This window comes from Panthera uncia, chromosome B4 (genome assembly GCF_023721935.1).
Source record: "Panthera uncia isolate 11264 chromosome B4, Puncia_PCG_1.0, whole genome shotgun sequence".
Taxonomy (NCBI): domain Eukaryota; kingdom Metazoa; phylum Chordata; class Mammalia; order Carnivora; family Felidae; genus Panthera; species Panthera uncia.
In genome coordinates, this window is record NC_064809.1 from 58501562 (window position 1) to 58529210 (window position 27649).

Consider the following 27649-nt stretch of genomic DNA (forward strand, 5'->3'; position numbering starts at 1 on the left):
TGCTTGTGTAGGATTTGTGTAAGTGTGTATTTACACACAATGGTAAGGATAAAAACAGCTCGAGTCTAGAGGAGAGGACCTATGGAAGGGCTGAGACCAAGACAGTAGTTGACAAAAGAGAGCGATATAAATTTCACTGCCTTGACCAGGGAGCCCACCTAACCCTTGTTTAAACACCAGTCATTTTAACAGAAAATACTGACCTGCAGGTTTAAATAAAGCTTTCTCTGTCCTCTACTCAACACTCAGGGAAAAATGACAAGCCTAGAATTAGCATCTAACACTGGAGTAACATGTTTCTTGTAGCATGTTATAAGCCTCCAGGTGAAGAAGCACAAGGAGACTCACCAAACATATGCCATATAACCATGACACCTCTGAGATGTAAGGAGACCAAGATGCTATTCAGGGGTAAACACCAATAACCTAGTAACTTTCCTTTCTTCTAAGTCTATGAAGTAATCTTTATGCTTCTCTTTCAATACGAAAAGCCAATGGACAGTACATTTTTTAGCAGAAAAAAAAATGCAACATTATTTAAATGGGTAAATATAAATTTATACCAACTACCTAAAAGTTCTGCCTTTAAATGGTCAATGCATACACAAAATAATTTAAAGTCAAATATAAAATAAAAACAACATTGTTTTTTGGGAAAGCACCGTATATGTTGCAAACTAACAGGAAATATTTTATGTTAAACATTGCAAATCTCACCCAAATCCTGATAATTTTAATTTCTAAAAATTGTTAGTCATTAAATCAACTCTCTTCTAAAAGAATACTCCAATATTTTACATTTCAGAAATTTTAATAGTTTTTATTTGGCAAAGAGAAGCCTAAGAATTTTTTAAAAAACATTTCCAGAGGGAACATTGTTCACCATAAAATAAATTTGTGTGATTTGGGAGGACAAATTTCAAATGTATATTTTTGATATACGTGCCAATTTTACAATTAATACAAAAAAGATAAAGTCAGTTGAAATATTTTAAAAATGTAAAAACCAGTCCAGGCAACATAACTATACAATCTTGCTGTAAAAGTACTTATATCAAATTCTGCCCAAAATATGTATGCAATATAGTAAATTTTAGTTCCTCAAGTCATTCTTCACTGCCGGCTGGCTTTGCCATTTTCTGTTGTCTCCATTCTGAAAAACAGAAGAGAAAAATGAGTTGCTAAAATAAAACATTCAATAATTGCCCATATTTTTTCTCCAACTTTCACACAAAATTAAACTGTTTATATATTCACAGGACAAAAGAACATCCGTCCTTTAGAAAAGGACTACAGTTAGGATTCTTCTGCTACTCTTACGTTCCTGGTTCCACAGACGGATGCACACTGAAGCTTAGAGGAAGTAAGTCCCCTTCCCAAGGTTTCATTTCAAAGGCTACTTTTTTCATGATACCTCTTCAAACTTAAAGCTAAGGAAAAAAACCTCTACCATTTAGTCAAAAATGTACTTCCTTTTCCCCTTTTCTAGTAAAGAAACTCCTTTACCAATACATTTTCAAGAGGTCTTCCAAAAAGGATATTAAAATAATCAGACTTGAGACTTGTTCAATTAAAGTCAATATTCCTAATACTGTATTACTTAACAGGAAAGTTTTTCTCCCCCATTATTTTATACAGATTCAGTGTTGTATATCAAGTGTTCCCCAATTTTCCCTCTATGATGCTTACTGAGCAATGAAATGCTCTAAGGAATATATATTTTCAAGGTTATGATCAACGTAATCAAGTCTTTTATAAGTACCAAGAACCGAAGGAAGTAGAGGTAACACATATCAGCTCATTACATTGGTAATAAAAAAATCACTGAACACGACAAACAAGCAACGTTTATTACTTTTAACTTAAAGCAATTCACAAAACCAATTTCTACAATAAATAATACAAACCCATTTTCCTCTTTAAGATGTTGATATAATTCAGCTCTGTTATTAACAGAGTTCAAACGTCCAGCAAACTCCTGATGTTTTCTGGAATTGGCAGTATTGATTCTATTACTCCACAGGGATAATAAGGACACTGGTCCTGGTGTTACAGTGTGAAAGAAGAGGAAAAAGGTGTAATAATTCATTACCTCAAAATTTACAAATTAAAAAAAAAAATGTATTTGAGAGAGACAGAGACAAAGCGTGAGCAGGGGAGGGGCAGAGAGAGAGGGAAACAGAAGGTCTGTAGTGGGCTCTGAACTGTCAGCACAGAGCCCGATGTGGGGCTTGAACCGATGAACCATGAGATCATGACCTGAGCCAAAGTCAGATGCTTAACTGACTGAGCCACTCAGGCGGCCCCCAAATTTACAAATTTAAAAATTTTACCTTTAATTTACCATCGCTAATTTTATATAATTAAAGCAATATAATCTTTTCCTTATTCTAAATGTTTAGGGGTCCCCAAGACCAGCTACTAGTTTAGTGATTTGCTGGAAGGATTCAATTAACTAAGCCAAGTTATAGTCACAACCAAGAATCACTGCAGCAACACAATAAGGATACACAGCCAGATCAGTAAGAGCAAAAGATACACTAAGCAAAGGGCAAAAGAATCCACTTGCAGGCTTTCCATGCTCTCTCCCTAGAGTGAAGGGTAACCCCAAGTGCATACTCCCTCCAGCAGCAAACATGCAGCCATGGATATACAATATTTCTTCCAGGAAAGCCCATTTGAGACTCAGAGTCCTGGGTTTTTATTAAGAACTGGTCACAAATGCATCCTCTGCCAAACTACAATTACCAAAATTCCATACTCCTAGGTGGAAAGTAAGTGTTCACCTCAGATGTAAGACAAAATAACTTCATCATTTAGGGAATGTTTTAAAAGCCAAGTTGTCAGATGCCAAACAAGGGCCAAACTTGCAAGCAGGCTTTGTTAAAGATAACAGCTTCAAGCTTGCTATGTTATCTCTTCAGCACAGTATGAAAAGAGAAAGCACTGGCACAGCTAAAACAATTCTGAAAAGTAGAAAAAAGAAGACTTACTGCCTCATTTTAAGATTCTGCTTATAGTGATCATGACAGTATTGTATCGGCAAAACGACAGATACATAGATCAATGGAACATTAAAAAAACAAAAACGGGTGCCTGGGTGGCTCAGTCAGTTAAGCATCTGACTTCAGCTCAGGTTATGATCTCACAGTTCATGAGTTCAAGCCCCGCATCAGGCTCTGTGCTGACAGCTCAGAGCCTGGTCCCTGCTTCAGATTCTGTGTCTCCCTCTATCTCTGCCCCTCCTCCTCCTCTCTCTCTCTCTTAAAAATAAAATTAAAACAATTAAAGCAAAAACAGAAATAGACTTCCACATATCAAATTAATTGATTTCTGATAAAGATACAAAGGCAATTCAATGAAGAAAAAACAGTCTTTTCAACAAATGCTGCCAGAACAATTGGGACACTGCATACACAAAAAAAAGGGAACACTGACTCATATCTTCTACCATATGGAAAAAATAAAAAAATGAACTCAAAATGGTTCATGGCCTAAATGTAAAATCTAAGTACAGAACTTATAAAAGAATATGTAGGAAAAAACCTCTGTGAGTTTGGGCAATGCAAAGATTTCTTATAGATAACACCAAAAGTACAACCATAAAAAAAGTTTTGATATATTGGACCTCATCAAAATTAGAAACTTCTGTTCTGCAAGTCACTGTTAGAAACACAAACCAGACTGGGAGAAAACATTTGCAAACCACATATCCAACAAAGCATTTACATCCAGAAAAAATAAAGAATTCTCAAAATCTAAGAAAAAAACTCTTAAACAGTCCAATTTAGATAGAACTATGATACCTGAATGAACCTTCTAGTAGAAAAATATATACAGATGGAAAATAAGCGAATGAAAAAAAGCTTACCATCATCAGTCATGAGGGAAATAGAAATTAAACTCACACTGAAAAACTACTTTATACCTGTCAGAGAAGAAAAAAATCCAGCAAGTACTGTTGGGGATACAGAACCACCAGAACTCTCACTAATTTCTGGTGCACAATAATCAGCCAGTTTGGAAAAATGAGATTCTAATAAAGCTAGTCACATACAATGGAATAAAAAAACTATTGACAAACACACAACACAGATGAATCGCAAATGCATTATGCTTTATCAAATAAGTCCACCTCAAAAGGCAGCATACTTTAAGATTTCACTTTAAATGGCATTCTGAAAAAGGCAAGATCATAGGAAGGAAAACACATCAACCATTATGAGGGATTGGGGACAAGGGAAGTATAGGGTGCTTACAAAGGAGCAGTACTAGAGAATCTCTGGGGGTGACAGAACGGTTTTATACCGTGACTGTGGTGCAATTGATATACAACTATATACATTGTCTAAATTCACAGAATTGCACACCAAAAAAAGTTAAAATTACTGCATACACATTTTCCAAAACTGAATGAACAAAAATACTTTTTCTCACTATAAAACTAATACATGTTCATTAGTTAAAATTTAGACAACAACATATAAAGGAGAAAATAAAATCATCCATAATACCACTGCTCTAACACCTATAAATATTCTAGTTTTTTTCAATGGCAATCTATATCAATAAAACTACACTTCGGTTTTTCTGCTATTGCGTTGTACAAAAAGCTGAACAGATTTTCATCCAATCCAGAAAGCATGTTTGGAATAGCCCAACCTTATATGTAGAGTATGTATCAGGCACAAAATTCACTTTGGACAGTCCTGGGAAGTCATTTTCCAAAAGAGATGAAACTGAAGTATATAATACAAGGCCTGTATAAGCTGCTGCTCAAAAGAGACATGGTTTCTGTTTGAAACCAAGTTGCTTTTCATCTGGGCCACTCTATATAGTGTTTCCAGTGTGTGAAGCATCAGGGATCTATTTAATTTAAAGTGACAAGCAAGTGTATGTGTGGATATGAACTTTTTTTTTTAAAACAAAATGGAAATAATGGTATATATGGTTTTGTAGCCTGTTTTTTTTTTCTTTATGTCATTCATTCATTTATTCATTCAACAAATAATAATTGAACTTCTACTATGGGCCAGGACTGCATTGAGTGGTAGTGATATTAAGAGTAAATTTTTAAAAATCCCAGCATTGGGGCACTTGGCTAGCTTTGTTGGTAGAGCATGAGCTTTTTTTTTTTTTTTTTTTTTTTTTGAGAGAGAGATCATGAGCAGGGGAGGGGCAGACTGAGAGGTAGACACAGAATCCAAAGCAGGCTCTAGGCTCTGAGCTGTCAGCACAGATCCTGACGCAGGGCTCAAACCTACGAACCACGAGATTGTGACCTGAGCCAAAGTCAGAAGCTCAACCGACTGAGGCCACCCAGGTACCCCAGTAGAGCAGAGACTTTTGAGCTCGGGGTCATGAGTTCAAACTCCAGGCTGGATATGGAGCCTACTTAAAAAATAAAAAGCCCATCCTTTAAAATGTTTCCAATTAGTAGCTGAGGCAAGATGTCAATAAGCAATGTCAATGCAGGACTCTAAGTGCTACTCCAGTGTAATCCTGGGGTGCAATGGAAGCACCTAACTTAATTGTGAACAGAGATCAAGGAAGTCCTTCCTGAAAAAAGACTTGCTTAAGCTGAAATCTGAATGATACACTGGAATAAAGGGGGAAGAGGGAACATTAGCATTAGCAAGAGGAAACAGTGGGCATTTGTAGCAATAATTATTCTTGGGCTATATAAATTCTGCCCTATGGACACACCATCATTTAGTTATTTTCTTCCTAACAGTGTTTTGGTTGCTTGCAACTTTTTGCCACTAATAAATAATTTTTGGAGTTCTATTTTACAAGCAACATTAATGCATTGTTTAGATTAAACCTAAATTTCTCATCCTAATCAACAGTGGCATATTTTGGCCTATGAAAAATAGAACAATTTATCAAGACATTTATTTACTTTCCAGGAACCCTGGCAAATGCTTGAAAGCAAATATGATAAGATCGCTCTTATCTCTGGCTCCAAAGAAATCAGTGAAAGGAGAATATTTTACATGTACCACTATATATATAGTATGTGTATATATATACACATACATACATACACACACATACACACACTGTCTCTCTCTCTCTCTCTCTCCCCCTCTCTCCCTCCCTCCCTCCAGAAGGAGTATATAAAAACAAACAAGGCTTCTCTCTAGGATGAAATGCCAATAAGTGCAATATGGCCAGCCCCTGGGTCTTATTGCTTAGGAGAGGCATAGTGGCAAGAAACCAAACAATCCTTTTATCTATTTGTCATTTATCCTAAAAGGCCTAAATCTAGTTTATCTTCAAGACAACTAAAGCCTACAATGATTTCAGGAGCTCCCAAACCCAATTCACAGCTCTGCTACCCAAAATTCCTTCAAGAAGAAATGAAGCATTTCAGTCTATAAATAAGAGATAAAATGAAATGAAAACATTATGAGGTTTTTTTTTTTACAGTGAAAATATTATTTATAATACCTTTACTGAAACTCACTGACACCACTTTATAGATGGGTAATGTAAGAGCTTTCCTTAAGTTCAGTAAGCAGTTTAGGGAAAAGAAATCTGTCTTCATTAAACCCAGCACACTTAGTATAGAGTCAGGAACATAAATGAATTCAAGTTTACAGAATTAAAATTTCTTAAAACACAGACTTTGTAGTGAAAGTGCTTATTTTCCACAGGCTTCATTAATGAAGGTATGACACTACTTTTTCATTAATGTCAAGAAATAAATTCACTGCCTGCATTTTCCAAGGCTGTAAACAGGACCTCCTCAAAAACATCCGGGAACAGTTAGTAGCTTTTCCTCATATAGGCAACAACATTAAATGACACCGCAGAAAACAGAACTAAACTGGAAAACTGTTTACAAACACAGCTACCCCCACAGCTCTACCCTACCTTTTGATTTTTCTACTGGTGGAGCTTCATCCATCTCCACAAGGGGCTTTTTGTTTGGAGGTTCTGGGGAATCGGGTGAATCTTTAATGATCTCAGCTTCAGCCAACTCTTCTTTTCCACGTTCCAAGATTCCTTTTAATCTGTTAGAGGGACACACAATAAAATCTAAAGTTTAAATTTTACTGGTTTTATTATTTTTTATATTTTTTTAATTTTTTAAAGTTTATTCATTTTTTTTAAGAGACAAGAGAAAGAGCACAAGCAGGGGAGGGACAAGAGAGAGAGGGAGACACAGAATCTGAAGCAGGCTCCAGGCTCTGAACTGTCAGCACAGAACCCAATGCAGGGCTCGTACTCACGAACCACGAGATCATGACCTGAGCTGAAGTCGGATGCTTAACCGACTGAGCCACCCAGACAGATGCTCCATAGTTTAAATTTTTAGAACTCTAAATGGCTCTCAATAATTAGACTTTGTATATTGCTTTTAGTAAAAGATAGCTGCTCTCACAAAGTAAACCTAGAAACTAATGAAAATACAAATCTCAACCTAAAATCAGGTAAGAGAACTGACTGAATTAAACACAGATTTCCCTTTTCCTTCATCATCATAATTTAATAATTCAGTAATATAGTTGGCTGTAAAATATGAAAAAATGGGAGAAAATTTAAGAAGTTAAAATTAAAGAGGTCAGAAATGTGATCTTTGGAAGAAATGTCAGTTTTAATTTTTACAAATATGGACAAAATACTCTTCCAAATTACAAATAAGATTAAAAAATGTACTATTTGTGCCCTAATTTATGTGCTGTGGAAATGTATTTACATTCCACAAATTAAGAACTTAACTCCAAGCTCATTTTGAGTTTCATCAGAGAACAGAAACACTTTCAACATATATAAAGATTGGTGGTGTCTGAAAGAGAATATTTCCCCCCACTCTTCTTAAAGTGAGCTGATTCTGTTTCAGAAGTTCAGTAGCCCTAAGAAAGAAATGAACTTCTACTGTCAAAGAGAATAAAATGTTCTACTTATTTTTGGATGAAATGATAGGATTTCTAGAATTAGCTTCAAAATATTCCCATGTGGGAGGCATAGTGGTGGTGCTGGTGAGGTGAGTGGTTGTGGACAGATATGAAATGAGATCTGCCATGAACTGTTAAAAATAAATGAGTAGCTATTTGTTCTGTTACTGTATATGTTTGAAATTTTCCACAGTAAACTGTTTTGTTTCTAAGACCTTACTAACATTGCCATTATAATATTTACCTGGTTTTTTGCTGATTACTGGCAAAGAGGTAGAAGACAAAGCCAGCTGAAATGTTATGATTCTTTCATTTCGAAGACTTTCTTACTTTTTATGATATAATCGTACAAATCACAAACTAAGGAAAGAGTGTATTACTGAGGAAGGGTTTCAGAAGTAAGACTGTGTTCTTCCTCTGTGCTCCCAAGGATATCCTGTGCCTATTTTTATAGCAGCTCTTCCACCCTTTGCTGTAACCCATGACCTACATGCCTGTCTCTAACACAACCACTGTATGTTCTTCCAGGGCAAGAATCTAATACCAAATGCCTGACACATCACAGGCACTCAGTATTTATTGAACAAATGAAACCATGTCTTTGATATTCATAACACATAAAGCAAATACTGATATCAAATATGGTATGTTATGATCTGCAGAAGTTCGTTAAAAAATTCAACACTACCTTTGCCCCTAAGAGCAAAAAAAACAAAAAACAAAAAAAAATCCCTGTAATTCTTAAGCCCAGGATATTTCAGATTTTAAGAATGAAAAAATTATAGTTAGATAATGAAACAAATACACATTAAGTGAACTATTATTACATGAATGTTTAAATGTGTTACATGCAGCATGTGATGTGCCAAAAGGCACCACGGTCCTACATTATCAACAAGTCACCTCTCCGAATCTTGCCAAGATTTCTCCTGTTCATAATCTTTCACTGCTTTCTCTGATTTGTCCTCTTTGTCTTCTCTCTTTCTTCCTCGTTTCTTTCGTTCTTCTTCTTCTGGGGGTTTGCTTCTACATGCCATCAGACATTCCAACACTCTTTGATGTTTCTCTGAGTTGTTGATATGAGCTCTGACAAGGGTTTCTAACTCATTCCACATGATACGGTACTGTTCGTCTCTGAAGTAAAGATTGAAAATGACGTTTTTTAGAAATACTCTTTAAATGATATTGAAGTATCACTTGCTACTGGTAAAATAAAATAAAAGGAATCATTAAACACAGACTCTTTCTTCTTAGACAGTGGTGTAATTCTAAGTTATAATGTATCCGATTCTATTTTAGATTTTATATCATTTCATCTCAATCATATACGTATGAACACTTATGTATACACACACACACACACACACACACATATATATATACCTTCAATCATATAAATTACAATATGAAATAAGTTAGCTTAAAAAACAGTCTGCATCAAGTAAATGTGATATATAGAGAAAGCAAGGGAAAAAAGCTACCTTTTAGGCCCTTTTCCTCTCGTACCAACTGTGGAAATAGGTAGAGGATCATTTTTTCTTTCCATATCAACTAAGTTGTATATTGTTTTTTGACAGTTTAACACATCTTCTTCTGTCAAAGATTCTTTCACAATAACACTGGCTAATGGAACTACCTGTTAAAATTTTTTTAAGAAATAAAAAGAAAATCTGTCTTGAAAAACAAATATCAAAGCATCTAGGGAGAACTTCAACTGATTTTAAACATCACCATAGTGAGATAACCTATATTCATCATTTCAATTTTCTATTACTAATTCTTTAACTGTAGCAAACTCATATATTTCATTCTTTGCTTGAGAAATGACTATCTGTAAAAAACATATAACTAATCAAAAAGAAAGGTTGAAAACTATTTAATACTTACCGCTTGCATGTTAAAAATGGTGGTTTGTGAAATAATCATAGGCCAGTAACGGGTGTGTTTTTCTAACTGATCTTTTGCTCGTTCCAAAGGGATCTCAAGACTTCCATCGATTTTATATCTGGGGTCTAGAAAAGGAGTTAATCTGTTTTCCCTCATAAATTCACCAAAATCCTAATGATAACCAAATAAAATAAAATTAGAAACTATTTTCTTATGTTTTAGTATGGATTACATGTAATAGTCTGTTGCCCTGATGCCTTCTCTCCTGTGATACGCAACAAAGTATTTTCTCTAACAGTTCCCTTACTAATTCTCCCCATCTTTTTGAACATGAAGTCTATCAGCCTTGCATTCATGGTTCTTTCTACTTTTTAAAAACCAAGAACACTCATTTTTCTTCACTTCTATAATTTAACTCTTTTATATCATCTACAGATAAAGGAAGGAGTTAATCATCTTAGGATACCAATGCTTATTTAAAAATTACCTTGACATAACATCAAAATGTTAACAGTGGTTATCTATGAATGATGGAATTATAGGTAATTTACAGCTATTGTTTTTGATTAAAAAAAGATATCTATATTCTCTAAATTTTCTGCAAAGAATACTTATTTTCTCCTTATTAAAAAAGATATAAAAATAATAAATAAAAGCCTAATCAAAAATAATTACCTATAGTCTATAACACTTCTGTGATTTACCAAGTACATTCCTATATATGAATCACATTTAATTTCCACCACCACCTCAAAGTAGACAACCATAAAGTACTAGATGTATAAAAGAGGAGGGGAACTGAAAAATTAAAATGAGAATAGGATTTCTACCCAAAATAGACACAATTTCTTTGTATATATCTTTAAATAACAAAAATTTAGTGTTATTTCAAAATAGCAATCCAAACATTGAACTGTTTTTATTTGCCATTAAGTTACCACAAGGTAAACTTCCACCTGAAATATTCAAGTCAATTTCCATTCTTTCCTATAATTCCAGGTGTCAATGCTACCCATATACTTCTCGATATACACTGAATACATAATGAAGACCACATAGTGATAAATAGTTCTTTTGAGCAAGTATTGCAGGAAAGTCACCTAATTAAAATAATAAGTCATGAACTTCTCCAAACCTCATTTTGTCACAGAGCTTAGCATGTAATAAGCATTTAATAAATATTTGCTGAATGATGGCAGGCTCAAAACATAAAATTTATAAGTATTAGAATCTTACTGTGATCCGGTAGTCTGTAACTCTGCCTCCACATCCCTCACTAATTGAAGGTGGATCTTCTAGAATGGATCGAGAACTGCTAAGGACATGCAAAAAAATCTCTCCTCCATGGCTACTAAGCATATGACTAATGACTTTGGAACCTGACTTTCGTGGTTGCTCCAATAAAACAGAACGACCTGTCAAAAGCAAGATTACTCTATCAGTGATGAAGCTCATATAGGCTGTTATTTTTTTCCTCATTATTTATGTCTAGATTTTTCATTTTATTTATTAAACCTCATATTTTAGGCAGCATAGCTAATTCAGTATATCTGCATTTCAAGTCCTAAAAGTCTGAATTCTAGCCTTAGCTTTCTCTTGGTCACTCAAAGCTTACATAGTTGTACAGTTTTCCAAAGTAAGTATAGTGGTCTCTGGTACAATGTTTGGTTACATTCTTTATACATTACAAGTACATACAATCTTTCTCCTGGACATCAAGAAGAACAGTGAGACAACTGCTGGATAACTCTCTAGCTATCAAAGCTACACAACATTTGGGGGAGAAAGCAAAGTCTCAATGTACTTGCACAATACCTCCTTATCAGCACAGTTACCATAACTACTTTCTATTTCACATGACCAAAGGTTATTTAATCTACACGTTACACAGTCTTAAAATCAAATTTTGCTTAAATTTGACCCATCACATCAGTGGTTTCAAATCTAGTCAATCAGAAGAATCAACTGGAGAAGCTATTAAAGAATTTAAATTTAGTAAATGGACTCCAATTTTTTTTTTTTTTAATTTTCACACAAGGAAACCACAGACTTAAGAGTCATATAGGTAAGAATCATATGGCATAATACTGAAAATGCAATGTTTATTTATGATTAAGGTACAGTGTGCAAAAAGAGGTCTATATATACTTTGCAATTTAAAATTTAACAGGCCAGGGTAGTCTATATTATTCTACCAAAAAAATCAACTTAGACTCTAACAGCCAAATTTTAAAATTAAAAACACTTAAAAATATTTAAATAAAACTTTTTATGACAATATGGAAAACATAAAGTTATCTTATTTTTTTTAAACATTAATAAAATTGCTAAAAGGGTATTTACAATTAGGTAACTTTAGAAGAGTTTTCGAAGATAAAACAGTTTTAGGTTATCTTAAAAGAGCTTTCCAGAGTACAGATTTTCACATATCCTTACTAATAACTTCACTTGTAATATTTTCAGCCCAAACAATTAAATGTTGAAAATTACCATTTAGAAGAAAATTAGTAAGGCAGGAGGAAGGTCTGCTATTTACGTCTACAGGTGAAATTCGATAAGCGCCAGTGCAATAGTGTAATTCTGAAATGGGAGAAAACACTGATTTGAAAGAATATAAAGGAATTATTTCCACAATTAAAAGAGGGGGAAAAAATGTTTGTTGAGCCCCTAAAACAATGAAAAACATAAATTCAAAAATAAACTAATGATCCCTACATATACCCACTTTAAGAACCTCTTGATTTATCCTTTCCTTTTTCTTTTTTCCTTTCTTTTCTTCTTTTTTTAAGTTTATTTTGAGAGAGAGAGAGAGAGAGAGAGAGAGAGACACCATGAGTTAGGGAGGGAAAGAGAGCAAGGGGAGACAGAATCCCAAGCAGGCTCCGCACTGCCAGTGCAGAGTCCAATGAGGGGCTCGAACTCACAAACCGTGAAACCACGACCTGAGCCGAAACCAAGAGTTGGACACTTCACCAACTGTGTCACCCAGGCACCCCTCTTTCAATTTCCTTAAAATACCTACCGATGTTATTTGTCCTGGGTGTGCACCACTTTAATGTTATCGTTTCTTTAAACGAGCCTTCTCTACTGCTGCCACCTATGTGAGTATCACCTTTAAAAATAAGCCAGAGAGACATTACAAAATAGATCACAAACTTCAAATCATTTACTTAAGTAAGACTTCCAAAACAGTTTAAACTCTGTAGGAGAAAACACCTCTGGGAGAACATCAATTCTATAAAGTATCCTAGAATAATACCAAAAGGAGTTTAGATATTAGCTCTGATTAAAACAAATATTCAATTATCTTCAAATTTCTCATTAATTTAATCATTTCAGTCACTGCACTGAAAGTCAACAGCAAAAATTTTTGTTTATTTTAATAATATACAACTGTTCTCCTCTGACACCATGAAATCATAATATGGTCAAATACTCAAAGAAAGTGTCAGGAATCTAAAATGAACTGAATCCTAATGAATTTATGAGGAGAACCATAAAATGAGGGATCTAGAAAAGAAATATAAAAAGATGTAACAATGAGCATGTTTTGCCTCAATGGAGTCTATAGTAAAACAGAGTGAACAGATGTTAAGAAAATAATAATGAACAAGTGAGGACTATAAAGTTGACAACGCTTTGAAGGAGATGTGTACAGTGCCATGAGCGTCTATACACAGAGATCTGACCTAATCTAAGACACCAGGGAAGGTTTCTTTGAGAAGTGAAAAAACTAGTTTCAGTTGTCAAAGGATAAGTAGAAATTAAAGAAATGAAGGAAAGAACATTTGAGCAAGGAAAAAACAGCAGATGTCAAGATACTGTGACAGGAAGGAGCATGAAGTTTCTGGCCTATGCACTGAAACAGGAGTACGTTGTGAGAGGAAAATGGAAAGGAGGACAGGCCAGGCAATGCAGGGACTGGTAAGACATTTAAACAGTTGGGTCTTTATCTAAAGGGTAACAAAAACAATAAAGGGTTTTAAGCTAAGGGAACATGGTCAGGATTAGCATTCTGAAAGCTATTCTAGCTCACAGGTCAAGAGGAGACACACCATTTTAAGGGGCTACTAAGGGATAGTAGGTAAGAAAATGATAGGCTGGATCAGGGAGATGGTAATGGCAGTAGAGATGCAGTTGTATGAATGTATTTGGGAGACACTTAATAGGTAAAATCAAGAAAATGTGATGATGGACTAGATATGAAGAATGATACAGAGATGTCTCAAAGATGACTGAGGTTTCTGCCTTAAACAACTGGGTAGACAATAGGGCCATTCACTAAGAGAGGGGACAGTAGAAGACCAGTTCAGGGGGCAGGGCTCCTAAGTTGTTCTGGGAATGTTGAGTTATAGGTGCCGGAGAGACATCTAGCAGATATAATTAGGCAGTAGGGGATACAGGTCTGCAGCTTACGGAAGCTATCTGAGCTAAAGCGTAAGCCTACTCATCAAAGTCCAGCTCTAATGTCATCTCTGTAAAGCTTGCCTAAGTCACGGAGGCATAATCACATGCAACCCTCGTGATCCCACAGCACCCTATTCATAGTGCTACTACAGCATTTACAAATGGTTCCCTTGTGTCACACAGACAACATGTCAATTACTATCTTAGAGAAATATTTTGCATCACAAAGGATATTCTTAACATTTTTTTGTTTTAAAGTATTTTAAAAGTTGGTATTAACTCAGTTAGTGATATAATTTCCACACATATTTTCAAAAACAAGTTCTTTACAGTCCTTTGTTAAACATTAATACATCTGTTTATCTTAATAGTTTTTTTCACATTACAAATTTGTATTAGATTAATTTCAAGATTTCTTATACACTGAACAAATGTTACGACTGGTTGATGGATACTAACTTCAAAAAAGATGTATAAAACATTATCAAAGTTAACCATTTAATTCTCTGATAGCATCAACTTACAGAGAAAACATTAGAAAGGATTTAATCAAATGTCAAAACTTAAAGGCAATTTCACTGAATTTTTTAGGAATGGATGGATTATTAGTTCTTCTAATCCAGCATCTTTATTTTATTAAAGTGTGCAAACTCAAGTCTAGATACATACAGATCTTGCTAGCTGGTGGCAAAGCTTTAGCTAAAACTCTGATCTACTAACTCCAGAGCCTTCTCCCAAGTTATGCTAATAGAGTTGCAGAAATTATGATAGGTGATGAGACCTACTGACTTGAATAATTTTTAGAAGAAAACAACAAATTTAGATTTCAGAACAACTGATCTTTATGCAGGCAAGTTGGAACTCTCTCACTCTTTCAAGTCAGTTCTTGTTCCTCTTGCTTTCCCAAGGTGGTTTGCTTGCAAAAGAGAAACTATGACATGACTGTACCGGCTATCTCAGTATTTGTTCCAGGAGGCTAGTGTTTCCCAAAGTAAATTCTACAGAACACTAGTTCCATGGCCATTAGTAGACAGTATTGTGGAATAAGTGTGGAAAGAGGTGGACTACAGCCAATCAGGTCTGTTTACTGACAAACTTCTGAAAGCTGTTAGTATGCTTTCATAGGTTAGATCTTACAGAATGAAACTTTTCAATGTCCTTTTCTTACCACTTTTCAGGAAATCCACATGTGCATCTTTGTGATGAAGTAGTTCCACATCATAATTGGCAGATGTATTAGCGTGTTGTTCTTCCTTAAAGTAAAATTTAAAATAATTTAGTTTTCAAAATAATGAAGTTATTATTCATTTTGCTTTTTGCTTAAAGTGAGATAAAATATACCCAACAATAATTAGCTATAATATTGGGACAGTTTGCTCAGTAATCTATTTAAAGATGCAATAATTTTCCAATGCAATATGAACTCTATGAAACTACTAGCTATATAGAAGTAATAAAGTATTTAATGATTTTTCTTACATCAGAATTAACATAAATGACTCTTCCAGAATTTTAGAGTTTTTTTCTCTAAATGCATTGTCTTGCCAATACATTTTATAAATATAACTGAAGTAGCTTATACAAATTCAAAGTGAAATAGCTGTTTAAAGGAGGAAATAGCATCTTTAAATACCTACAGAAAATTAGCAACACCAGTTATATAAAATAGTAAATACAGACTAATAAACAAGTTTAGTAACTTGTTTTCACTAAATAGTAAATAAGAACTTCAATAACATCAGTTTACAGGGAAAAGACAAAGATTGAAGAAAGGGTCACACAAGTCGCACACAAATATGATCAAATTTAAAAAACAAGGTATCTGTCACCCTCAGAGTATTTTTCTTGTACCTCATGAAATTATACATATTAAAATATATTATGCTATTTTACTTGATAATTTCTGCATCCAAACCATTCTATTAGATAAGGCTACAATTTCTATTAAAGAGCCAGCCATTTTATAAGGAGGAAATTAATAATGAATAGATTATACTTCTCATGAAATTCAGTGTTCGTCATATGGCGGCAAAACAATGAAATTGGACTTAAAACTGTGCTTGTCCTAGACAACTTAATGATGACATAATGGAAATAAACAGGTACCAACAGATTCCTAAGAAAATCCATTAGTAAAATCATAAAACTTACATCTTTGGTTTTTCAGCTAGAGTATAATAAACTTTTTAAAAACTATGAGCTATTTTTTCTATAATCAGGCCTATTAGTTACAAACACCTTCATACTAGATGAGCAAGAACAAAAATACAGGAAATAAAAGATCCACTAGAATGCACAGAGTAAAATCTAATAACATAACCAGGAAAAGAATCACAGAAAAAATAATCATTTAAGATAGAGATTGTATTTTGATGAAAATAATGAGAACAAAATTAAAAACAAGAAGCTGATATATAGTACTCTTACAAGAAAGAAAACTACAGAATTTTGTTCTGTGATCCTTTTTGTTGCTTTTCACTATGTACTGACCTGGTCAAAGACACTGAATGTGGGCTAGCAAAACAGAAAATATGATATGGGGAGAAAAAGTTAAGGTCCAATCAAAATAAATAATACATGTCAAACAAATATTTAAAAAGCAAACCAGAACTTTCAAAATAGCAAGAAAAAGTACTGCCTACCTTCATTGGAATATTTGTAATAGTAGTTGAAGCCAAGTCAAAATGTTGCTGTACCAAAATATTTAACTTGGTAGCAAGATGCCGTCCTGCACGAACACTATGAACTTCGCTGGTTAAAACAGGGGATAACTACCAAAAAAAAAAAAATATATGTATATATATATATATATATACATACATATATATATATATATGTACATATGAAAAAAAAACCAACGTTAATACACTGTGACCTGGTGTCAAATATTTTAGTTCAGTCTATAAATATTAAATATTTTTAGTTTTTGGAATTTGGAAAAAGTAAAAAAAGCCCATAAATTAACTATGATTATTATTTTAGCAAGAAATGTTCATGTATTTATTCATTCAACAGACAGGTACTAAGCAGACCTTACTACATTGTATGCCAGAAACTACATGAGCTATTAGAGGATACAGCAGTAAACAGGCAAAGTCCTTTTCCTCTTGACACTCAGAGTGCAAGTCTTTGATTCAAATATTTATTTTAACTTACAATTTTTACTTCTATTTATCTATATGCAAAATGGATTTGAAAGGGCCCACAGAAATACTGTAGAAAATAAGTAATTTTATGGAGAGGAAAAACACCTGCAGATAAAACTGCTTATTATAAAGAATACGGGAACTGCCACAAACATATTTCATCACGAATAAAAGCGATCAGGCAGCCAAAAGTTACTTTATGGCAAGATAAAGTGTATATATACATATGTCTTATGTATAATATGTATACACTACCTATTATACCTATTATATCTATAATATCTGTTACAAATAAATGTTTAGTTATTACAAAGAAAGCCAACATACTGCCATGTTATCGAAAGAGGCAGAAAAAAGTTAACAGAAAAGGGGTTTACACTGGAAACCACCTAAAAACACAATGAAAGAGCTAAAGACCTAAAAATACCAGTTAGCTACAAAAAATTCAGACTAAGGTAATACTTCACCTGTTTATATTAACTAAGGCTAAGAGAAAAAACAGAACATAAGAACATACATGTTTAATTATATAAATACACACATCCATATTTCTAAACACAGACCACTGATGGGAGAATATTACATGATGCAAATCCATTTGAAAATCAACAGACCCATTTTTTCCTTTAAAATTGTTCAAATTTATTTAAAAAGTAAAAGCAAGATTAAAAATTAGCTTTAGCTTTTTATCCTCTGGATAGATAAAATTAATTTGTTATTAGAGTCTATTTTTGTTAAGAAGTGTATTACTCCTCTAATGAGGAAAAAAAGATTTTTATACAATAAAAAGTTATTAAAGCAAATGAAATCCATTACAGTAATTGAAATTTTAGCATCAATACACACTATGTATGGTTTTGCAACCCATTTAATTAAACTTCAATAGGCAAGCAAAACAGAAAACACTTTAAAATCTACAATTATAACATGAAGAACCCAACTAGGTGTTTTGCCACAGAGATGGCTTTGCGAACTCTAAATATCTTCTTGGCAGAAAATGTTGGCAATGTGATTATTTTTATGCTAACCCTTCTCAGCATTTATTATTAATAAATGACAATGATCTTTTCTTCCATTACTTCTGCACTTACCTCCTTTTTAGGACGATCAGACACAAGGCTGTCTTCACCAACTGCGTAAGTATGGATCAAGACCAGTTCACACTTCTGAATCTGCATGAGACTTAAAGAGAAACTTTTCACTTAGAATCTAAAAACACATAGTATGTAAAGAAACCAGGTAGGTAGACTATTAAGAGTTTAATATACTAAAACAGTGCATCTCTATAATCAGATACTACTGTTAACTAACACAAAAGCTAAATATTTAGAAAAACTGTATAATTGCTGTACTTGTATGGACATTTAGTAAATATATGAATTTAATTCAAATGCACATATGATACTTTCTTGTATGTTTGAAAAACAGAATAAAGGAAAATGTCTTATAATCAGGAAAATTTTCCATAGATAACTACCACAGAGAAAATGAATATATTACACATTTGTTTCCCTTTTTTTTTTTTACTAATGATTTTTTTTTTTTTTTCAACGTTTTTTATTTATTTTTTTGGGACAGAGAGAGACAGAGCATGAACGGGGGAGGGGCAGAGAGAGAGGGAGACACAGAATCGGAAACAGGCTCCAGGCTCCGAGCCATCAGCCCGGAGCCTGACGCGGGGCTCGAACTCACGGACCGCGAGATCGTGACCTGGCTGAAGTCGGACGCTTAACCGACTGCGCCACCCAGGCGCCCCATACTAATGATTTTTAAGGACAAAATCAGGCAATCCTAACCATTACCTATAAATGGTTATTTCTAAGAACATAAGATTTTCAATGCTAGAAGTCTTTTATTTTGAAAATGGTTTTAATTTTTGAAAAATTTTTATTTTGAAACTTCCAAACCTATAGAAAAGCTAAAGGAAAAGTACTATGCAATGAATACCCATACACCCTTAACCTAGATTCATTAACTGTTAGCTATTTTTGTTTTCCCTACATAAATATCAAATATACATTTTTTGACTAGTAGAGCCAGTAGAGAATTAAAGGGAATACTACCAATTACTATTGAAATTATTGGAGTAATTATAATGAAATACATGACTATAAAATGGAATATGTATTTCACTGATGATTATACTCACTGATCTGAATTTGCAGCAAGCTTGTTATGCTCGTGAATTGTTTCCTGGACACAGTCCTCAAGCATTCGCACATGACTATCACTATGGCATAAAAAAGAACAAACTTAAATAAACAGTAAGAGAAAAAATTAAACACACTATTTAGCTGTAGTATCTTGTTATAGGCACTTAAAATTACTTCAGTGAGGACGGTCTTTAGTATGCTTATTCACAATACCAAACAGCCAGCTGAAAAACTAGTGAGAAAAAGTCAGATTAACCCATATGATGACAATCTAAACAGCTTTCACTGAAATGACTATTTAAGAACTGGATAAATACAGCTTCAGTATTAGGCCACCTGAGATATGCTTAACCGCTAACATGCTGTCCTGTTTTTTTAAGTAAAAACTGCAACAAGACATTAAAATTCCCTCAGTGAAAGAATTACTGTGATTAATGTCTCACCTTTTTGCATTAGTAATGCAAATTATTCGTCCTCTATTTCCAACACGTTCTGCATTTTCCATTAGTAGAGTACGAGCCTCATGTTGGTATTCTGTAATTTTACACAGGGTTTCCACTGCTGCAACGAGACCATGCAGAATGCTGCAGCATTCTGGATCTGCTCGTGGATTAGGAGGCCCAACAGCAGCTAATGCTGCCATTAGCTAAGTAAAAGGGAAAATAATTATGTTGACAAGAGTATGTACAAGTCAGACAAAGACATCACAGGAAAACTACAGACCAGCGTACCTTAAAAATATGGACACAAATATCCTCAACAAAATACTAGCAAACCAAATCCAGCAACATATGAAAAGAATTACACACCATGACAAAGTGGGACTTATCCCAGGAATGCAAAGTTGACTTAACATCCAAAAATCAATTAATGTCAATACCAACACAATTTTTAAAAATCACACGGTCATCTCCATAAACACAGAAAAAGCATTTCACAAAATCCAAGACCCTTTTATGATAAAAATACTCAACAAACTACAAATAGAAGGAAACTCCTCAAGCAGAAAATAGCATCTAAGAAAACCTACAGATAACATCATGCTTCATAGTAAAGCCTGTACATGTTCTAAGATTAGGAACAGAAGAAGGATGTCCACTCTCATCACTTCTATTTCACACTGTATTGGTGGGTCTAGCCAGGGCAATTAAGAAAAAGAAATAGAAGGAGCCAGAAGTAAAATTATCTCTATATCACAGATGACATGATCTTGTATGTAGAAAGTCAAATGGAATCCACTAAAAAACTGTTAGAAATAATAAGTCCAGCAAGTTGCAGGATACATGATCAATACACAAAAACAAATTGTATTGCTACACACTTGCAATGGACAATCCGAAAATAAAGGAAACAATTCTAATATAATAGCATCAAAAAAATAAAATACTTTGGAATAAAATCAACAAAAGAAATGCAAATTTTATACTCTTGAGAACTACAAAACATCACTGAAAGAAATTAAAAGATCTAAATGATATAAAACATCCCATGTTCATGAGTTGGAAGACATAATATTGTTAAAATTGCAACATTACTCAAACTGAACTACAGAGTAAACATAATCTGTGTCACAATCCCAGCCGACTGCTTTGTAGAAATGGACAAGGTGGTTCTAAAATTCATATGGAATTGCAAGGAACTGAAAATGACCGAAACAATCTTGAAAAGGAACAAAATGGAAGGACTTTGCTTTGTATATGCATAAAGACACTCTGGAATGAGCCATGAAAAACTAATAGTGGTGGAGATAAATAGTGATGTGCTAGTTAGTACATCAGTTCCCCAAAGTGTGGGGAAAGCCCTCATCTGTAGTGTTTGCCAGTATCTATGGTTAAATAAAATACCCCCACCATGGGAGATGTCAAGATTCACTGAATGCAAAGTTGGTGTAAGCAGGGTCCAGCACGCTCATTGAGACAGGGGATGAGTTGGAAAGTTTTCCCGTTTACTAACACAAACATGTATGTGGAAGTGTACATATGTACATGTGTATGTATATGTATGTAAATTTTACTTCTAAACTATATAGGTATTACCTATTCATAAAAAGTAACCAGAAAAGAAAGAAAAAAGACTGTGTATAAATGACTATATAAAGTCTCTGGTACATAGGAGAAGCTCAATAAAAAGTAGCTTTATAGGGGAGGGATTCGGTGGTCCTGAAGAAAGTAGCAGAAAGCAAGTTTAACTTTTAAGGTCAGACAGAGATGGGTTAAAATTCTGGCTCTGCCTTTTAATACTGTGTGACCCTGGTCAATTCCTCCTAACCTAAAAGTGAAAATACTAATATAACCTGTCCCACATTAGTATAATACTTGCAAACTTGATTTAATTTAGCCAACAAAAATCAGACCCAAACTCCTGAAATCTGACAATTTTTGGTGATAAAATTTAAGATGTGTAGGATAGAGTTATGTGCCATAACAGAAAGAGCCCTGGACCCAGGTATAGAAGTCAAACAACATATAGCCCCTGTGGGCTCCATTCCTTCACCTGCACAATGAAGGAGTCGAAGCAAAAGACACCTAAAATCCTTCTAGCCCCCAAATTTGTCTTTGATCTATTCCACTTGTTACTCATGATTGTTGACAATAACTAGGGAAAGGTGTGACATGGATAACCAAAGCTAAACATTAAATGTGTGAACACAGCCAAGATTATATGTAATTTATACAACATGTCAACTATTTCATATAATCTTAAACACCAGTGAGCTGCTATACAGTTGCCTTCCGAACTAGACTGGAGTTTCCCCTTCTGTTCACGACTTAAAAACAATCAGTGTGACACAATGTGCCTTCACGTTCAGAAAGCAGAGAGAAGTAGCAAGTCTCTTATCATTGGTATATGTGCCATTATGAGATGCACAACTTTTACTGCACTGCAGAGGTGCAGTAAGGAAAACCTATGCCAATTTGTACTGATTTTTTTTTCATACACAACAGAGAGACTTCAAGCTTCTTTCACAGTACCTCTTGAAAGAAGTAAAGCAAAACACATGCCATTTCAAAAAGAAAATGCAAGGAGAATGTACAGAATCCTTAATGTTACTTTTTCAAGTAAAAAAAAAAAAGAATAAAGAACATTCTGGAGTGATATAAATGCAAAGCCAAACCAATAAAAGCCTGCTGCTTGAGTGAGTTACCTCAAAAGAATAAAGGGTTAGATATGTTTACATACATGATGATACTAATCACAACATTTTAAGACCAAACACTGGGATAAACACATTTTCTTTAAAAATGTTCCGTTTAAAACACATTTACAACATGAGATTATCTCCACTGAAGACCATCCATTAACAAAAAATTTTAACATGAAATAATTCAAACAATGTATCCAAAAATTTCACTAATGCTGTCTCTCAGATACATCTTCATCAGTAAAGAAACCAGTAAACTGAAGTCTTCCATCCAACCAACAATAGCAAAGAACATAAGCTACCACAAACCCAATATCCTTAGACAAATAATGTTTAAGAAGCACCAGGACTATTAAGCGGCCAGCTAAAACTGGAGCAAAAGACTGCTCCAACAAGTTTTTCAAGACAAAAAAAACGAAGCTGTTACATTTCTGATACATTTATGATAAAAATATTGGGAAGTTTTATAGAAACATGAGGAAAAGCAGCAACAGATATACATAAAATTGAGCAATTAAGAAGGAAATGATAAATTGTAAGAATAAACAAAGAGTCACACAAGAAAGGAAATAATATGTAAGACAAATCATTGTTTTAGACCTTAAATTTATACAGTGCTATATGATACCTCAATAAAACCTAAAAAGAGAGAGAGAGAAAGGAAATAACCACATATACTACTTAGCTTAGCAGTAACACTTTATATAGACATTATAATGCAAATATGCAATTTTGAATTAACAAAAATTCTGACATAACAACACTGAGAAAATGAAGGAACGGCAGAAGGGAGGTAGAGGGGCATGGGTGGCAGAGAATATAAAAGTTAATTCCTCCCTAACAATAATGATAAAAAAATAAAGTTTAAGTTGAGAATTCTATCAATAGCAGTAAAAATTTGTTATTTTGAAATATGGAAGTAAATACTAGATGAGTTAGAGTTGAAAGTTTGCTTCTAGGAATTGGGGAAAGACTGGAATGAAGATAGCTGGCTTTCCTTTAGTAGTAGTTGTTTTAAAACTATGTGCAAATACTATAGTGATAAAAAAAAATCTTTTAAATCATCTTTCAAGAAAGTATTACCACATTCAGATAATTTTAAAAATGGCCACAGCTCAAAACCTAACCATACCTCCTGCAAATTTTGGTCTTCTTGAGTCCAAGAATTTAAAACATGTGCTCCAGAGTCACTCACAATGAAATTCACCTGATAGATTTCAAAGACAGAATTAGTATTCACATCCAATTCCACTGAAATCACATCATATTTAAAATAATATGCAGTTCCTAGAACTGGTTTGCTGATTCATTCATTCACTTTATAGTTCCAGAATGCCTAGTATCTGCCAGGTGCTATCCTCGGCACTGGGGATTTGGGAATACAGTGATGAATGAAAGTTGTATCACTCACAATGTGGGGAAAGTCAGGGGTTTGCGGGTAGTGGTAAGACAGAGGGCAGTATGGGAAGAATACAAACAAATAAATGCACAAGATTATTTCAGTGAGTGACAAACGTTATGAAAAAGAAATTGGTTAGCTACTTTAGGTTGGGTGGTCTATAGTGGCAATTGGGGGGAATCCAAAATGACCAAAAGAAAACAGCCATAAATAGAGCTGGGGATAGAGAATTCCTGGTACAGCAAACGCAAAGGCCTCAAAAGGATGAAAAGGTCAGAACAGGCAAAGGGGTGGGGGGAAAGCTCAGAGAAATAAGCAGTAGCCATATCACAAAAGGCATTGAAAGTCAAAATAGTGCATTTGGACTTCAATGCAAACCAAAAAAATACTATCACAGAAGATGATAATGCTAGTAAGGATATATTAGGAAATACATAAAATGACGAATGTTCTTTTGGAGGAGGGTGAGATTCTTTCTTTCCTCTGGACTATATCATCTAATCCATGATCTTTTTTCCTACCATCCATGAAATACTAGTTTTGCACCCCTAATAAATGTGATAAGTAGCCTTCTCTCCTAAGCCTTACCTGACAGGGACATTTTACTAGCCACTTCAGTTACATTATCTCATTGAAATCTTACATCATAGGAAGTAGGTGTTATGCTTACATGGGAAGAACCAGACTTGGAGAAATTAAGCAATATGATCAAGGTCACACTGTGGTAGCTGATGAAGCCAGAATTTGAACCAAAGCCTGCACCCTAAATGACTAGTTATCCTCCCTTTAGTATTTTTTTACCCTACATAATGCACAATTTACTGAAGGACTAAAAACAACTTACATTTAATTTGGAATATATCTGAATATATAGATTCTCTATGTTCAGCCTTACTGTTACTGCCCTGCCTGTGCCAGTCTAAGAACTGGCTAGGTCCCAGCCTAGGCTGCTCCAAATGAGACAAAGCAAATCATCCACTTGTGGCTAACCAAATGACTCTCCCAAAATAAAATAGCTGAAATGATGAAACCTGAAGGTAATTTTCATATCTGGAATCTATCAATCTTCAATCTCTCTTCTTGTAGATAAAAACAAATTCCTCTTAGCATTCTTAAGAGCATTTCTTTCTAACAGCCAAATCCTGCAGCAGTTTAGTGTGCATTCACTAACACTATGAGCAGCCAGCCTGTTTAGGTTCAAATTCTGGTTCTGTGTCTAACTTAGCTGTGTGACTCAGGACAACTTTCCTGTCTTTAGCTCAGTTTCTACATCTCCAACATGGCAATAATAAACACGGCTGATATTCAGATCGTACACACCAACACAATCTGACGTTGCCCACAGCCCACATCCTTTCTGCTTAGGCCAGCAATAGCTCTCAATGGTCAGTGCCTGTTCTATTCGGGTTATTATATACTTCAAATATTGTCCCAGTAATTACAGTAGCTACCTTATAGGACTGTTGTGAGAATTAATGGAGTTAATAAATATGAAATACTTTGGATATGACTGGTATGTGTAAACGCACCATAACTGTTAGCTGTTATGATGGTTATTGGCCCCAATTAAACATACATAACATATTAACTGCAAAGAAGAGTTCTAAATACCACATTTTTAAAGTAGTAAACAGTTTCAAGTTAAATCTATAGTAAATTCTTATATTAAAAAATGTAACAGGCAGTTAAGTCCATCCCCCCAAATCATGATTTTTCTTGTACTTCACACTCACCAGCTTTTTGAAAGGAAATATATCATACATTATTCTACAATATTCCATGGAAGATTCTACTGAGCAAGTCCACAAGGATTTAGATATGGGGGCCAAAGGGATGATTCCTTGGGTCCTATTCTTCACCAGCATATCAAACTCGACATGCTGTCTGCATGATTCTGCCATGTAAGGGCAGTGATCTACAACAAATACTGTTTTATGAGATTCAGAAAAAATCTTCATTTTGTTTTAACCTGTAAGGGATAAAATATATTAGCCAAATGTCTTATACATGACATTTAATATCCTTAAATTGTTCCTAATTAGTGTCTTTTCCTCAAAAAGATTTGGTAGGGAACATGAATAATCAGTATTCAAAGAAATTTATCCAACAAGATTTAATGAGGTCATGACTAGAAAGTAGCTATCAATTTGAGGGATAAGCTACACCATATTAAGCTGTCACTCTACCAGTCACAGGCAAAATTACAGTCCATACAAAATTTTGCTTTTTGAATGAACTTAAAATTGTCAGGAAAAAATGCTTACAAATAACCGTGGTCGATTGCCTTCCATAATACCTAACATAACAAATGATAAATCCTCTTCAAATACACTTCTAATGATTCTTCCTAATTGACATCACACACAAACCCCCAAACTAACCCAAGTCAGTAGTTTTGGGCTTCCCTCCAAAAAGTCTCAAGACTTCTGAAAAAGGCTGAGGGGAGCCAGAATTAACAGGAAAGGGGAGTGACAGCAAAAGGAAAGCCCCAAATATAAAAAACATCTCCTAAGACAACTGCATATCGGGTCTTCGCATTAGGATAAAGACCCCAAATTCAAACTCTTCCCCCTTAGTATTTGAAACACCATGGTAATTTACCATGTAGAACAGAAAACTTAGTTGCTACCATTCACAGAGCTGGAGAGGAGAAACTTTTAAACTTTTTCTTATAAAAACTCCCTTGCTTCGCTAAATAAAACCTTATACTGAATAGACAATCCACATTCAAAAAGCACATGGTAAGCAAAGTGTTCATCAAACCGAACTGACTTTATACGATCTAGCTATTTTCTTCTGCTTTCAAACACATTTCCCCTTCATGCAAACTCTTCTTTGAGAAACCTAGTCACATTCTGCTGGAGAGTGGGGGGTGGAAAGTACAAGGTGAGTGAATAGGGAAGACCTCAGGATAGAGGTTTGCTTACTTTCGTGCCTGGTCCTGCAGTGAAAACGAACAGAGGCTATGGACCACAGCCTCTCTGGAAAAGGCTGCTGGCTGGGTGGGGAGGGTCAGCGCACAGTCAGGAGTGTCTGGTACCAAAGACAGGGAACTATGCTTTCCCCGCTCATCTCCTAGCACACCGGTCCTTCCCAGGCTTCCTAAATGCAAGAGCGCGCGCGCGTGCGCGTGAACACAAACACTCACACACTCTGACTCGCGCGTGCGCAAAGCCCTCTTCCACAGCCCCGCCAAGCTGCCCTTCCCCCTCGGTGGGCCAGACGCCCAGCTCGCAGAACAGGAAGAGGGCGGAGCCAAGAAAAAAATGCCTCCGACGCTCAAGATTTTCTACCGGCTAATTTTCCCAATAACCCATTGGGAAGATTGATCCGGGCGACCATAGAGCCTCCACAACAGCGAAGTACCAACCACAGCACCGCCTAAGCCAGCCACGCTCTCTTAACGCAAGGCCCTCCCACCAGGCCTCCACCCGGCCTCCCTTTCTCGGTTTCTCCACCCAGGCCGGCTTCCCCTGTCAAAACTCGCGACACTTTGCGAGAAGCCAAGCCAAAGCCTGAGTAGATTAATAGGGAGGGACGCAGAAGGGAACCGCCTCCACCTCTCGCGCATGTCTGCAAAGACCCGCAAATAAATCTCTGGCTTTGCCCCC

The 27649-nt window shown here is 34.9% G+C and overlaps 1 protein-coding gene across 1 annotated transcript; it reads right to left on the reverse strand.

Annotated features, from left to right (window-relative positions):
* Positions 1-763: 763 nt before the first annotated feature.
* On the reverse strand, positions 764-27437 carry INTS13 (integrator complex subunit 13). The gene is made up of 17 exons (XM_049627189.1): positions 26966-27437; positions 25772-26007; positions 23772-23846; positions 19941-20143; positions 19494-19574; positions 18436-18526; positions 16841-16969; positions 15367-15451; positions 12814-12903; positions 12282-12371; positions 11028-11206; positions 9792-9962; positions 9386-9540; positions 8808-9038; positions 6880-7019; positions 1908-2043; positions 764-1153 (listed from the first exon to the last, which is right to left on the reverse strand). The coding sequence occupies exons 2-17, from the start codon at positions 25994-25996 to the stop codon at positions 1114-1116; spliced, it is 2121 nt and encodes a 706-aa protein (XP_049483146.1). The 5' UTR covers positions 25997-26007; positions 26966-27437; the 3' UTR covers positions 764-1113.
* Positions 27438-27649: the final 212 nt, after the last annotated feature.

Excerpts from the sequence above, each read along its gene's own strand:
- INTS13 (XM_049627189.1), bottom strand. The coding sequence starts at position 25,996 with ATGAAGATTTTTTCTGAATCTCATAAAACAGTATTTGTTGTAGATCAC. Across the intron at positions 18,527-19,493 it reads CTTGCTGCAAATTCAGATCA|TCTCATGCAGATTCAGAAGT; the intron begins GTGAGTATAATC and ends TTTCTCTTTAAG. Across the intron at positions 7,020-8,807 it reads TCTTGGCAAGATTCGGAGAG|ATTAAAAGGAATCTTGGAAC; the intron begins GTGACTTGTTGA and ends TCCCTCTAACAG.